The sequence below is a fragment of the Hippocampus bargibanti genome, linkage group LG16 (assembly GCF_051943395.1).
Source record: "Hippocampus bargibanti isolate YZ-2025 linkage group LG16, ASM5194339v1, whole genome shotgun sequence".
NCBI lineage: Eukaryota > Metazoa > Chordata > Actinopteri > Syngnathiformes > Syngnathidae > Hippocampus > Hippocampus bargibanti.
Window position 1 is genome coordinate 2,909,847 of NC_142749.1, and position 15,982 is coordinate 2,925,828.

Consider the following 15,982-nt stretch of genomic DNA (forward strand, 5'->3'; position numbering starts at 1 on the left):
AAATACTATAGGTGCCAAACATAAGCTGCTGGTTAAACAGAACAGTCGCACAAGACTGCAGGTCCCGACATACCAACCTGTGCACAGCCTGGATTGATTACAAGAAAGCATATGACTCGATGCCACACACATGGATCACTGAATGCTTGGAGTTGTATAATGTCAACAGGACCCTGAGAGCTTTCATCGCAAACTCGATGAGGATGTGGAAAACCACACTTGAAGTCAATGGCAAGCCACTAACGCAAGTTTCCATCAATGGCTGGTGACACTGAAAGAGGAGCACAGCAACCTCCGGAACAGAACCCAGTTACCATCATAGCGGCAGACATACAAGAAAGAGGCTCAGGTATGAAAAACTGGACGGCACCAGGCCCGGACATGGTCCACACCTAATGACTAAAGAAACTCACAAGGTGATGCACTCTCACCACTGCTGTTCTGCATAGGACTGAACCCCCTCAGCCAAATAAAGCAAAACAGGCTATGGATAGGAAATGGAGCTACAATCAGTCACCTCCTCTACATGGATTACATAAAGCTGTATGCTAAGATCGAAATGGACATAGACTCCCTTATCCACACAACCAGGATCTACAGCTGTGACATCGGGATATCATTCAGGCTGGAGAAATGTAGTCGGATGGTGACTAAGAGGGGCAAGGTCGTCCGCACTGAAGGGGTCTCACTCCCTGAAGGAACAATAGCAGATCTTGAAAACAGCTAAAAGTACCTAGGTATACCACAGGCCAATGGCAACCTCGAACTAGCAACAAGGAAAGTGGCTACGACCAAATACCTCCAGCGGGTGAGGCAAGTCCTAAGAAGCCAGCTCAATGGCAAGAACAAGACCCGGGCAATAAACAGCTATGCCCCGCCAGTGATCAGATAACCTGCAGGAATAATAAAGTGGCCAAAGGAAGAGATTCTGACCACAGATGTTAAGACCCGAAAACTCCTCACCATGCATGGAGGGTTCCATCCCAAATCCAGCACCTTGAAACTGTACACAAGCCGTAAGGAAGGAGGCCGGGGACTAGTGAGTGTGAGAGCCACTGTCCAGTATGAAACATTCAAGCTCAATGAATACATCAAAGAGAAGCCTCCAATGGATGATGTACTCAGAAAATGTCTCAGACAATGGGGAGCAGAGGATGAGGTGCTGGAAAAGGGACAATCATGGGAGGAAAAGCCCCTACACGGGATGTACAACCAAACCATAACTGAAGTGGCTGATCTCAAGAAGTCCTATCAGTGGCTAGAGAGGGCTGGCCTAAAGGACATCACGGAGGCACTCATCCTGGCTGCTCAAGAGCAGGCCCTGAACACCAGAGCCATAGAGGCAGGGATATACCACACCAGGCAAGACCCAAGGTTGTGCAAAGAGGCACCTGAGACAATCCAACACATAAATGCAGGGTGTAAGATGCTGGCAGGGAAAGCCTACATGGAGCGCCATAACCAGGTGGCTCGCATAGTCTACCGAAACATCTGTGCGGAGTATGGACTGGAAACCCCAAGGTCAAAATGGGTAACACCTCCCAAGGTAGTAGAGAATGACTGTCAAGTTATTTTGTTTTTTTGAGTTCTCCCCCTAACTTGAAAAGGGGTTTTGGCGGTGTTGACCGGGGTTACACTGGGACTTCACTCTTTGACTCCAATGATGAGACAGGTTTCTCCTTGCTTTTTCCTTTTATTTTGGACTTAATCATTTCTTTTCTCATTGAAAAGACAATTGGAAGATTGCAAGCTGATTTCAAGATTGCAAGTTTACAAGTTTGCAAGGTGAAAAACCTTTGAAGAAGGTGAAACAAACAGCAATTAGGTTTACATTTGAAGGCTTAACAGGCTGGTTTTGACATTAAACCATAAAATCAAATTATCAAATAAACGGTCACAATAACAGGTTCTCTCACAGTCAGCCACCCTGGTCTTTACACAGTTGAACACTACTGTCTTGGTAAACTCCTAGAGCAGTACTTGAACCGAACCGAACCTGAGCAGTGTTGCAACTGACTATTTTAAGGAGTGGTTGCTTCTGGTGATTTCTGAATGGCTTTCAGCTGCTGGCACACCTGCCTTCATTTCAGCTCTCTCCTCTGGGGGAAAAATGGTGCCACTCATCTTTGGACTACAGCTTCGGCCATACTGTAGTTTTTTACCAAGACAGTCATCTTTGGACTACAGCTTCGGCCATATTTGTAGTTTGCCGAGACACCTCCCACTCAATCTTTCCATGGATACATCGGGAAGATTGCCAACTGTAGGCAAACGGAGTAAGTATGGTGGTCTTGCCAAGATTTTCTTATTTCTGTTCTTCAGCAGGTAGTAGAACAACCAACCGTCTTACGTCCCTGTGCAGAACAGTGGGTTGGAACTGTTTCCTCAGGCTGCTTAAATTGGGATGGATGGGCTTTGCCTTTGGGGTTTTTGTCAGGGGGTCACAGTAGCTGGGATAGATCCGGATGTGGACATCTCTCACAATGCCTTTGTCATCTGGGTTGGTGCTGATAACTCTGCCAAGCTTGAAGTGACCCCTTAGTGCGTTTTGGTCACATAACCAGACAATGTCTCCTACAGTGACATTCCGTTAAGCAGTGTGCCATTTGCCTCGGACAACAAGGTTGGGACCTGGCTCCAAGATTTCCAGAACCTGGTTACCTCAGCCTGCATTGCCTGAGCCTTTTGTAGGGGTAGATGGAAAAGTTAAATGTTATGAGGTCTTCACTTTGAGATGCACGACCAAGAAGGAGGCTGTTTGGTGTGATATATTGGATGCAGTTTTCCCGACTCTGGATTCTGGCATCAATCGGGCGCTCATTTGCGAGGTTTGCTGTAGTGTAGAGAGCTGTCTGGAACTCTGAGAAGCTGAGCCCGTACTCTTTACCAAGACTCTGGAGTGCCCTCTTTACAATACGTACAGCGGCCTCTGCTGCACCGTTCCCGTGTGGAGAGTCAGCGGGGTGAATTTTCCACATCCACTTAGTTCCATTTTTGGCTGCTGTATCCTCCAGTGTTGTTTGATCCAAGCCATGCAAGAAACTGTACAGTTCCTTGAGGAAATACTTTGTTCCAATGAAATTGGTTCCAGGATCAGACCAGATCTTTCTTGGATGCCCTCTGAGAGCTGTGATTTTTTTTCTTTCTTTCTTCCACAGAGATGGCTCCTATGGAGGAGACTGCCTCCCATTTTGGGCCGTCCAAGGCTTGAACTTGTTGAGAGATCCTTTTTGCCGCTCTCCAAACCATTGCAACTGTTTTGACCAGTCTAATGATAGGACCCTGGTCTGTGGTCCATTTCAGGAACATAACTGCGCCATAAGCATGCTCACTTCCATCAGAGAATGTGACCGCAGAGGGTGGTTCAGTAATAAAGCATTTGGGAGTTAGAGCCCTAGTGAACATGAGTGTACTGAGTTGCTGGTACTCCTCGAATAGATCGATTGCATCATCTCTGAGTCCATCTGAGAGTGCAATGTCCCATGTGTCTTTGACTGGACAGCTTTCCTCTGGGGAAAAATGGTGCCACTCATCTTTGGACTACAGCTTGGGCCATATTGTAGTTTTTTACCAAGACACTCATCTTTGGACTACAGCTTCGGCCATTTTTGTAGTGTGCCGAGACAATGACCGAGCAAAGATCCTGTGGGACTTCCAGATACAGACTGACAAGATGGTAATGGCCAACCAACCAGATATCGTGGTCATAGATAAAGGGCAAAGGAAAGCCGTTGTCGTGGATGTAACAGTCCCGAGTGATGGAAACCTCAGAAAGAAGGATCATGAGAAAATGGAGAAATATCAAGGGCTCAGAGAGGAGCTGGAGAGAGCCTGGAAGGTAAAGGTCACAGTCTTGCCTGCGGTGGTCGGAGCACTCGGGGCAGTGACCCCCAAACTCGACGAGTGGTTGCAACAGATCCCGCGAACAACATCGGATATCTCGGTCCAGAAAAGTGCAGTGCTGGGAAGAGCACGAATACTGCGCAGAACCCTCAACCTTCCTATCCTCTGGTAGATGACCCGAGCTAAATGGGGGAGAGAAATCATCCATGGGGGGTGAGACGAGGATATATATATATATATATATATATATATATATATATATATATATATATATATATATATATATATATATATATATATATTGCCAGTGTCCCTATTCACTCAGAACCACTGAGTTGCTTGATTCATTGCTTCACATAAACCCCTCTACCATATATCTACCATATTCAGAAGTGGAGTACAAAACTATTTGTGGTGTGCTCGTATCCAGGGCTAGGTTTGTCTCAAACCAAGCTCCTTTTGATATATATATATATATATATATATATATATATATATATATATATATATATATATATATATATATATATATATATATATATATAGCTGTATCTCACTCTGCCTCTGAAATTAAATCCTGGTTTCCCCATAACTTCCTCAAACTTAACAGCGAAAACACTGAAATTCTCCTCATTGGTACCAAATCCACCTTGAGCAAAGCTAACAATTTCTCTCTCACTATTGAACATTCGACCGTTTCTCCCTCCCATCAGGTGAAAAGTTTAGGTGTCATTCTTGACAGCACACTATCTTTCCACTCCAATATTAAAAACTTCACCTGGTCTGCGTACTTCTGTGGCGTCACCGGTGCGTACCGTGTCTTTGGAGACAACGAACCTACTTACAAATAAAGAGAAACATCAAACTCTTGGTGAGCCAGCCAGGAGGTGTCTTCCTCAGCCACCCATGCAATATCAATCATCTTCGCCCGTCTCTCACTCCTCACACCACTACTATCCTCGCTCATGGTCATGTCACGTCCTGGATTCTTTCTTTCTTTCTTTTCCTTTCGGCTTTTCCCCTCAGGGGTCGCCACAGCGGATCAATGTCCTCCATCTATCCCGGTTTTGTGCATCCTCTTCTCTCACACCAGCTACCTTCATTTTCCTCTTTGACCACATCCATAAACCTCCTCTTCGGTCTTCCTCTCGGTCTCCTACCTGGCAGTTCAAGACTCAGCATCCTTCTGCCGATATAGTCACTCTCTCTCCAATGGACATGTCCAAACCATCTCAGTCTGGCCTCTCTGACTTTCTCTCCAAAGCCTCTAATATTAGTTGTCCCTCTAATGTACTGGCGGGCGCGTTCGTGAGCCCGAACGGCATCACCAGGTACTCAAAGTGCCCTAAAGGTGTCTTGAATGCTGTTTTCCACTCATCTCCCTCACGGATACAGACCAAATGGTAAGCGCTACGAAGATCTAATTTTGAAAAAATGGTGGCGGACTGAAGGGGCATGAAGGCCGAATCCATGAGGGGGAGAGGGTATTTGTTACGGATGGTGATGTCGTTCAGGCCCCGGTAGTCAACGCATGGGCGCAGGGATCCGTCCTTCTTATCGATAAAGAAAAACCCTGCGCCCAGCGGAGAACGCGACGGGCGAATGAGTCCCGCCGCTAGAGAGGAGTCTATGTAAGTGCTCAGGGCTTCCCGTTCCGGTTGTGAAATGTGGTAAAGTTTGGAGTCCGGTAATGGAGCCCCTGGCTGCAAGTCAATAGCACAGTCATACGGTCGGTGAGGGCGACAGGGATTGGGCGTTGTCTTTGCTGAACACCTCCCGCAGGTCGTTGTAGCACTGTGGCACGCTTTTGAGGCAGATAGCCTTGGGCGGGCCACCGCGGGAGGGGTTTCGCTCTGCCGTTGCCGACCGCAGGCAGTTGGCGTAGCAGTAGGGGCTCCAGCCCTGAATGGTGGGACCCTCCCAGGAAATGGACGGGTCATGGGCCTTGAGCCAGGGGAGACCCAAAACCAATGGCGCGTTCCGGGAGGGCATAACAAAAAATTGGCGGTGCGCCACGTGGTTGCCCGCCACTCGGAGCTTAAGTGGGGCCGTGAGGTGGGTGACCCGGGCTTACAGTGGGCCATCCAGGTCGACTATCTCCTTAGCAGGAAGGAGATCGATGAGTTCGGCCAATGGGGGTCGATGATGCAGCCGTCGGCCCCCGAGTCAACTAGCGCCAGCACGGTTTGGGAGCTGGAGGGGCCAAATAGTTCGCTTTCCAGCTCCAACCGCGTGACAGGTGTCGTGGACTTAGCCCCCAACGGATGCCGTTTCGGTGGGGACTTACATGGGCCGTAGGTCCTTGGCTGGGGGCTCGGGTGCGACGAGCCCTCGGGTTGGCGCGGTCGTCTCCCCCCCATCACCATAGGTTCGGGGAATACCTCCTGGGGCTGCGCGCGGTCGCTGCCGGGTTTGGTCGACCAAGGTCGGCTTCGGGGTTCCTCGGGCCGTCGGTCGCTCAGCTCCTTTCGCCGCTCCCGGAGACGATGATCCAAACCGTTGACTATCTCGACGAGGTCGTCGATGGTGGTGCCGGCATCGCGGGTAGCCAACTCGTCCTTTAGGTCGGAATTCAAGCCGCGACAAAACACCCCCCTCAACGCTCGGTCGCCGTAGCCGCTGCCGGCGGCCTGGATCTGGAAAGCGACGTAGTATTCCGTGGCCGAACGGGCCCCTTGGACGCAGTCGAGGATTCTCCCTTCCGCCTCGACCTCAGTCACCGGATGGTGAAACACCCGGCGTATCTCTGCCACGAAGTCCTGATACGAGGCGCACAGCTCCGGTCGGGACTCTCGTACAGCCAGCACCCATGTTTCGGCTTCACCCGCGAGCAGGCTGGTGATGAAGGCTACCTTAGCCTCATCGCTAACGTAGGCGTCAGGATGTTGTTCAAACACGAGCGCACACTGCATGAGGAATTGAGCGCAGCGCCCGGTTTCGCCTGCGTAGCGTGAGGGTTGGGGTAGCGGTGGATTGCGCCTGCCCACGGGCGGGGAGGAAGGGACAGTGAGGGTGGCGATGCATGTTTCCATCTCCTTGAGGCGTTGAGCCAGCGAGGAAGTAACGTGGCGCATTTCCTCGATTGCCTGGGCAAGCTGGCTCGAAGCCTCTTGAACAAGGGCGGCAAAGTACCTGTCATCGCCGGCGGGGTCCATGGGTGGTCGGAGTATTGTGTGACGGCGCTCGAGTGCAAAAAGGCAGGACTCGAGCGACGGGGTTTGGTGAAAGGGAAGGACACGAATTACACAATGTGACAGGCTTGGAAGGAGCAAGAGTCTTTACTGAAACATGCATCAAAAATAACAAACAGGGAAGAGTGGAGGAAGATAACTAAATAATAGCAGACCTGGCAACACGGTAGTGGTAACGGCAACATCCAAAAATACTCCGACGGAGACGGTAGTGAGCGATAGGCAGATATAGACAGAAGGCACAATCAGTCAATGACAATCAGCTGTGGGAACCCAGGTGAGTGATGATTGGAGGGGCCGTCTCCCGGGATTGGCGGAGGAGGTGACAGGAGGGGCGGGGCGCGCCCAGGACGGCAACGAGATGTGACACAACTCTGCTACCTCCAGTTCTGCTTCCTGTCTTTTCTTCAGTGGCATTGTCTCCAGTCCAAACATCATGGCTGGTCTGACCACGGTTTTATACACTTTTCCTGAGTTCCCAAGATCGAATCATGGGGCTTAAACGATACTCTTCACATGATGGTGCACTGCACGACTGGTGATGAAAGTATTGTCGGTTACAGTAACAGGTGCACACAAACCGTAGGCCTGCGGGGAATAAAATAATATACCTCCAATCGCATAACCACCAAAGATGCGAAGATATGGGCAAAAAGAAGACATTAGTGTTTAGCGGTAGCACATATAAACATCTATCCTCCACTATAAAACTCAAATTTTGACCCGCACTGTACATTGTACATAATGGTAATTGCAACCCGCTCTCGGTCATAACTTGGTTATCTGGTTCCAAAAGAGTGTCTAAGCCTGGAACAATCTCTCCTTTCGAAGCATTACGAACAACTGGAAAATGTTGATCGGATTTATGACAAGATATTAAATAATATGCAGCTCTAGCCATTCTCTCTCCGAATGCCTTCGAATGCATGTGTTGTTGTGTCACAGAATGAGGCATATACGAGCATACAAAACAATTACTTTTTCTATTTTGCTTCGCAATGAGCGTAGCATAACGGTACCACGTGTTTTATAATAACAGATCCCAGTCATGTCTTTCTCCTGAAAACGGTTGATATAATGCGTCTATAACAACTGGGCTCTGGGCCGTGTGGTCAGCTGCCTCCACCCAGGCTGACAGTCTGATGTGTGGTTTGTGGTGGACAGGTGACGTCACGACTGGTGATGTCACATATGACATAATGCATATAGTTACGGGAAAACCAATCTTATGTTCAGGAAGCCCTGGACAGAGTCTCAAGTCCATGCATCCTGCAACATCGTGAGTTATCAGAATCAGAACATCTTTATTCGTCCCACAATGGGGAAATTTGCAGTCCACAGCAGCAATTTGAAAGGGGATGGGGTGGTGGGTGAAATGAGAGAAAACAAGATATTCTAAGCAGAATAAATACAAATGTCAACTATATACTGTCCAAATGTAAATGTGCAAAACTGTTTCATAAAAAAACAGTACATAGTGCAAATATCAAGAAAGGCATATTGATATATTGCATCAACCCAGATTTACAAGTGTCCATTTTTTTCACATGTGATCATTGAGAATTGCAAAGCCTGACAGCAGTTGGTAGGAACGAGCCGCGGTGCCTCTCCTTCTTGCAGCGCGGGTGTAATTGTCTTTGGCTGAAGGAGCTACCCAGTGCTGTCAGGGTGGGCAGGAGGGGGTGGGAGGGGCTGTCCATCATAGCTTTTAGTTTAGCTAGCGTCCATCTGTTGCCCATCTCCTCCAGAGAGTACAGCGAACAGCCCAAGACAGAACTGGCCCTCTTGACAAGGCGCTCCAGTCTTTTCCAGTCCCGGGTGGTAATGCTTCCTGACCAGCAGACAATTCCATAGTGGATGGTTGAAGCCAACACAGAGTCATAGAAAGTCTTTAGGAGTGACCTCTGAACTCCAAAAGACCTCAGTTTCCTTAGTAAGAAGAGGCGACTCTGTCCCTTTTTGATTAGGGCATCCGTGTTTGTAGTCCAGTCCAGTTTATTGTTGAGAGTAACACCCAGGTACCTGTAGGAGGTCACTCTCTCAATGTCCGAACCCTGGATGTACAGCGGTGCAGGTGAAGATTGTTTCCTGCAGAAATCCACTACCCGGTGTTTATCTGGAGGTGATTCTGCTGGCACCAGTCCACAAAGTCGTTTGTCAGTCCCCTGTACTCCCTATCGTCTCCCTCTGTAATGAGGCAAACAATAGCTGAGTCGTCAGAGAACTTCTAAAGTTGGCAGGTTGGGGTGTTGTAGTTGAAGTCCGAGGTGTAGAGGGTTAACATGAATTGAGCCATGGCTGTCCCCTGCGTTGCTCCGGTGCTGCAAAGAAGCCTGTACGACTCACAGTTCTTTACCCTCACGTACTGTGGCCTTTTGGTGAGGTAATCTGTAATCCAGAATGTGAGGGGATGGTCGACTCCGGCATGCCGCAGTTTGTCCCCCAGTAGTTTGGCTGGATGGTGTTGAAGGCATTGGAGAAATCGAAGAATGTGATCCTCACCGTGCTCCCAGCATTCCCAGGTGTAGCAACGCCGAATTGAGGAAGTAGATGATGGCATTCTGCACACAGATGCTGGGCTGGTAGGCAAACTGTAGCGGGTCCAGCGATGAGCTTGCCAGCGGTCGCAGGTGGGCGAGGACGAGTCTCTCCAGCGTCTTCATCAGGTGAGACGTCAGCGCCACTGGTCTGTAGCTGTTGAGCTCCTTTGGGTTGACAATCTTGGGCACCGGGACCAGGCATGACGTTTTCCACAGCTGTGGAACTCTGCCCAGGTTCAGGCTCAGGTTGAACAACTGCTGGACAATGACACACAGCTGGTCAGAGCAGGTCTTGAGGAATCGGGAACTGATGTCATCCGGACCTGCTGCCTTCCTCACTTCCATCCTCTTCAGTTGGTTCCTCACTTGCGCAGTTATGACAGACAGGCAGAAACCAGGATGCAGAGTGGCAGCTGAGCGTGTGGCAATGGTAGGGAGGGCAGTTGTTGGTTGTGGGAAGCTGGTCGCGAGAGGGGGCAAGGAGGGTAAGACCGCAGTGAGAGTTGGTGCAGGTGCAGCTATAGATGGAGTTGATGGTTGGCCGGGGGCACAGGCGTCCTGTCAAACCGATTGAAAAAGCGGTTGAGTTCATCTGCCCAGTCCTTGTCTTTTTCGTCCAATGTCACTGGGCTTCTCAGTTGAATTTGCACGGCCTTCAGTTCCTCTCTGTTGCCCGACACAAAAGCCCTTTTCTTTTCCTTCAGGAGGGCTTTTATGTTGGGATTAATCCATGGTTTGTTGTTGGAAAAACACCACACAGTCCTGGTGGGTACGGTGTTTTGTTCACAAAACTTTATGTAGTCTGTGATGGTGTCTGTGAGTGAATCAAGTCCACCCTATGAATCTCAGTGAAGAGCTCCCTCCTGGTTGAGTCAAAACAGTCCCGCAGAGCTTCTTCAGCTTCTGTGGACCATCTTCTGACTGTGCGGGTCACAGCTGGTTGCCTCTGGACAAGGGGTTTGTACACAGGCTGGAGATATGCCATATTGTGGTCTGCTCTTCCGAGAGTGGGGAGGGGTGATGGTTTTTACGCATCCTTGGCATTTGAGTAGAATAAGTCCAATATGTTATTGAACAAGTTGCGTACTGTGTGAATGTTGGGAGGGAGGATTTCAGGGAAACGTGATTGAAGTCCCCTGAGATGATGAACAAGGCGTTGGGGGACTGGGTTTGCAGCTTGTTTACAACAGTCATGAGGGCATCGGAGGCAGCGCCGCCTTTTGCCGTAGGGGGAATGTACGCCGTCACGGCTATTACGTGTGAGAATTCCTGCGGCAGGTAATGCGGCCGGAGGCTAACGGCTAGCAACTCGATGTCGCAAATGCAGAGTTGCGACATCGAAAAAGTAGAAAAGAAAGGGAAAGAGCTGCTTTGGCGGCAGCCACACAGGGGGACGCCATCTTGCGAAGAAGATAGCAAGTTGGATATCTGTCATTGTGCCAGTTCATGTTCCCAACCAGTCCCCCTCGCTATCTTGAGGACAATTTATTCTGCTTCTTTAGCACAGCTGTGCCGAACCCATTTTGTGTCGGGCTTGGAATGGACCACAACGGAATTCCAACCAGTGATCCAAGCCTTCACCAACTTGACACGAGCGAACCAAGAACCATGGGGATAATCACTTCCATTTTGTCGTGCTTTATTCACTAGGACGCCAAGGGGAAACAAAACTATTCCTGCAGCATGTAGAGGCAGGCAGGCAACACGATGTGCCATGTTTGGGCATTTCTGTCACAATAAATCTCAGTGTCAGGGAATTTTTAAATCATAAATTCAGTATCGCAATGGGTTGTGGTTTTTGAACACGCTTTACCCATTGCTTTTCCCACAAATGCCAAAATGTTCCCAAAGAAAGATAGAAAGAAATAAAGCTTGCAAAAACTTAAGTGTAAGGCAACCCCGACCAAAGGCAGCCGAACCTAATTTATTGCTCCACCAAGCTCCTGCCACACTCACACGCACGCACACGCACTCACGCACACACATACACACACACGCAAAATTGCGTGCGCGCAACCCCAGCCTCAGAGACGCCCACAGCCCCCCCCCCCTTCACCCCCCTCCGCTTCTGCTCTTTTTTTCCTGCCTGAGGCAAATTTTCAGAAGTAAATTAAACAACTTGTAGTTTTTGTCCACTTCTGTCCCTTTTTCATTCACCCACAGCTGCAGCTGCTTTTTTCACTAATTAATTCATTAATTAGCATTTGGCTGAATGCAATGCAATGCACCCCACTTTAGCTTCCAGATTCAAACGAAAAAGAGAAGCCCCCCACAATAATGTCTCCTCCGTGACAATTACGACTCTAGTTCCTCCTTAAACTTGAGTTTTTTTTTTTCGTAAAATCAGTTTTTCTGCTAATTTATTCATATTAATTAGCCTTCAGCACAATGCAATGCAATGCACCCACCCGAAACTTTAGCTTCCAGCTTCAGACAAAAAATCAAAAGACCCCCACAATAATGTTTCCTCCGTGACAATTACAACTTTAGTTCCTCCTTGAACCTGAGTTTTTTTTCATAAAAGCACAGGTTTTCCTCAGTATTGTCAAACAGCTGGACAAATCAAGTACTTCTGCCAGGAACAACTTTTGCAATTTAATTCATCTTTTGTATGCTTATATGTATATCTATGCTTTTATATATATATATATATATATATTTCTCATCTCATTTTCCGTATCGCTTATTCCTCATTAGGGTCGCGGGGGTTGCTGGAGCCTACCTCAGCTGTCTTCGGGCACGAGGCGGGGGACACCCTGAATTAGTTGCCAGCCAATCGCAGGGCACACAAAGACATACAACAGTCACTCTCACACTCACACCAAGGGACAATTTTCAGTGGTCAATCTGCCTGCCATGCATGTTGGAGTGTGGAAGGAAACCGGAGGACCCGGAGAAAACCCACACGGGTCCGGGGAGAACATGTAAACTCCACACAGGGAGGCCGGACCGGCACGCGAACCGGCGACCTCTGCACTGTGAAACCACTTGACTACCGGGCCGCCTAAGGTACTCATTTTATTTTTTTATTTTTTTTCCCAAGATGGCGCCTGAGTAGGCAGCCATCAGCAAATGCTCGCATGAGCCTTGCTTTTTTGTTGTCTTTGTTTTGTTATTGTGTTTTCTTTTGTGGATTTATGTTGCGTCACGTGGAACAGATACAGATTGTTTTTCAGCATTTTGGGCCATGACAATCATCAAGGAGGACACTGTGCTCAGCGGTTGCGCCTTTCGGCAGCATGAATATGCCTGTACTGTCTTTGAATGGGAGGAATGTCGGAGCCATTTGACTGTCATCGCTGGACACCAAAGGGACCATTGTGTTTTGCACCTTTAATGGGCAGCAGCTTCACAGCCACGCTTTGTTCAGCGGAAAGGTCATTGCTGTTAGAAAGTCTGCGGTTGGATGGATGCATGGCTTGAGGAGCCCGCGATAAGAAGACAGAAGAATATAAGAAGTCAGCGCAGAGCGCCGATGCGTATGTGGAACTGTCGCGGCTTGGAATTGAAGCGGATTTTTGTGGGTCAGGAGATGTGAGACAATGTCTTTTCGTCAATGGATGCTACAGCTTCGTGTTTGCTTTCAACATTTAGCTTGTAGTAGACATACAAATTCCACTATGACGTCCCTGATCCACTGCTGACATGGATTCTTTTATCCTCTTCTCTTTCATCTAGAACTGCTTCATGTCATCACAAAGAGGGTACAGCAAGTCCTGAAGAATGAATGACTCTGTGTCTTTGTGGTGCCATATTTGTTTTTTGTTTTTTTTTTTTACCTCAAAATGGTGGCACGCGAACACCCAGCGGCTCCCCTCTCCTGCCAAATTGGCGTTTTCATGTTTATTATGTTTGTTAAAGTCATTATAAGTGCCTGGCATGCTGGGTCCGAGAGGACAGTAATTTCATCTGTGCTGTATGTCATGCATATTAGCATATTTGACAATAAAGCTTACTTTGACTTTGATTCCTGATCCTATCCAACCTGGTCACTCCCAGAGAAAACCTCAACATCTTCAGCTCAGCATCCTTCTGCTGATATACTCACTCTATCTCCTCTGGCCTCTCCGTCTTTCTCTCCAAATCCTCTAATATGAGTTGTCACTCTAATGTACTCATTCCTGATCCTATCCAACCTGGTCGTCCCAAAGAAAACCTCAACATCTTCAGCTCTGCTACCTCCAGCTCTGCTTCCTGTCTTTTCTTCGGTGGCACTGTCTCGAGTCCAAACAACATGGCTGGTCTCACCACTGTTTTATACACTTTTCCTTTCATCCGAGCTGAAACCCTTCTATCACACATCACACCTGACATTTTTCTCCAGCCGCTACAGCCTGCCTGGACACGCTACATTCAGCTCTCCATTTGTATAGTCTAAATATTAAATCAGCAGGAAGCAAGGTGATATACAAAAAAGGAATATTTATTATAATGCAGCTAGAGGATGTTCTCCAGGGGAGAAGCTAGGCCAAGGGACAGAGAGACAAGAGCGTGCGCACAAGCGCGTCTCAGACATTTATAAACAACAGGAGTGATGTCACTTTGGAAAGGACCTATCATCTGCTAGATACAATCTTGAATATTTATTATTAGACTGAAACAAGATAGCTAGTTTTCTACAGTAACTAAGTACAAGCTGAGTACATGTATACTAATTAACATATACAAATAACTAAACTACATAAATATATGGACTTACTAATTGATGAGACTAAGTAGTAATGAAATAACATAGGATGTTTTTAGCATGTGTACATAACTAATTCTAACACTGAGTGTCAATATACTGTCTGGATAAGAAAAGGAAGTCAAGAAATATCAGAGAGAAGAGAAAGGGGTCAATGAAATTTTGAGAGATACCAAGCAATCGCCAAAACAAGTTGAGAAACCTTCAAATGAAATCAAGAAATCTCCAAAAGAACTCAATAAACCAACTGAAAAAGATAAGTCGGTCAAGAAAGTCCTCAAAGAAGAGGAAGCTAAGAAAGTTTTTGAAGAAGAGGAACATGTCAAAGAACCATCTCAAAAAGAGAAGAAGGTTGGGAAACTTCAAAAAGAAGACACAGCGGTGAAGGTATATTCAAAGCAAGTCAGGAAACCACAGAAACAAGACAAGGAGGTGAAAGACCATTTTCAGGACCTAAGAAACATCTGAAAGAAGAGAGGGAAGTCAAAGATTCTCATAAAGAAGTCAAGAATACGCCGACAGAACTAAAATAGATTTCTAACAAAGAAAATGACGTTAGGAAACCTAAAAAGGGACCAAGGCTAGTCCAAGAATCAGTATAGGAAGAGATAGAAGAGAAAGTAAAATTGGACAATGTTGAGTTGAGCAATCCTTCCTAAGAACAAAAGTCTGTGGAACCACTCAAAGAAGATGCTGAAACACTACCCAAAGAGAATACGTCTCTGTAAGCTCTGGGTCCTACAGGAGTGGTCCATCGATGAAACGGTTTCTTCAGCCGTCATCTGTACTTCTTTGAAGGCGTCGGATGTTTCGCTTCTTATCCAAGATGCTTCTTCAGTTTGCTGACAAAGCATCTTGTTTTACTTTCTGCGCATTTTTACCTTGGTTTAGTTTTATGGAGAAGAAAGTGACAATGGACGTGATTTGTCGCTATACTGTTTAGCAACGAAAAGATAAAAAAGTCGAAGGTCAAACCTTCAATTTCGGAGCGGAAAGCGGGAAAAGTGGTTTGTATGATTGTATTGCATATGTTATTTAATTGATTTAAGGCCCAAGTGTTTATGTGTAATTAATAGCTATATTTTCATTCTTGTTTGTAGTCCTATGGCGGAGTCGTTGGTGATTCATGATGCAAGTGAAATCACATTAAAGAATTAACCATCTGTACAAAGATCCGGAGTCCTCGCATGTTTCGAATGGAAGCACAGTGACCCTCAGGAATGCTAAATATGAACAATTTGTTCTGCATCCTGCCGAGTTGCATTGGTGATAGAAAACCAATTTAAGGACATGAAAATAGAAAATCTAATTATATCCGACTTTTAAACAGAACAATCAATCGTTGGTGAAAGATGGCTTGGGCAGACAAGTCAGACTACCTTTTCTTGATCAACTAGTGTCAGTTTATTTTTCTTCACTGGGACTCAAACTGTGAGTTTTCAGTCTTTCATCACAAAAAATGACACTTTTTTTCTCTTTTCATGTCAGTGCACCAATGATGGAAGTGGAAAATTTCACAATTTTCATCAAAAACAGTATTCGATTCCCAACCTTCAACTACACAAAGTAAGTTAATGTGATAAAACTTGAAAAGGTAAAATTCCGATAAATTTTTCACTCTGTGTAATGCCCAAGTCCAAGGTTTATTGGTATAGCACAATCAAGCACAGTAACTACTGCTCAAAGTCATCTTAACCGCTACACACTCGGCTGTGAGTTGG

General features: G+C 47.0%; 2 protein-coding genes across 2 annotated transcripts in view; one reads left to right on the forward strand and one right to left on the reverse strand.

Moving 5' to 3' along the window:
- The window catches only part of LOC148886116 (P2X purinoceptor 3-like), a 79,882-nt gene that overhangs the window by 13,187 nt on the left and 50,713 nt on the right, over positions 1-15,982 (forward strand). Inside the window, 1 exon segment of the mRNA XM_089017439.1 lies at positions 15,750-15,827. Within this exon segment, the coding sequence (XP_088873565.1) occupies positions 15,750-15,827 (78 nt within the window).
- LOC148886117 (uncharacterized) lies at positions 2,575-6,203 on the reverse strand. Its single transcript, XM_089017666.1, is given in 4 exon segments — positions 2,575-2,682; positions 3,667-4,156; positions 4,293-4,389; positions 6,131-6,203. Coding segments are annotated over 4 exon segments (768 nt in total).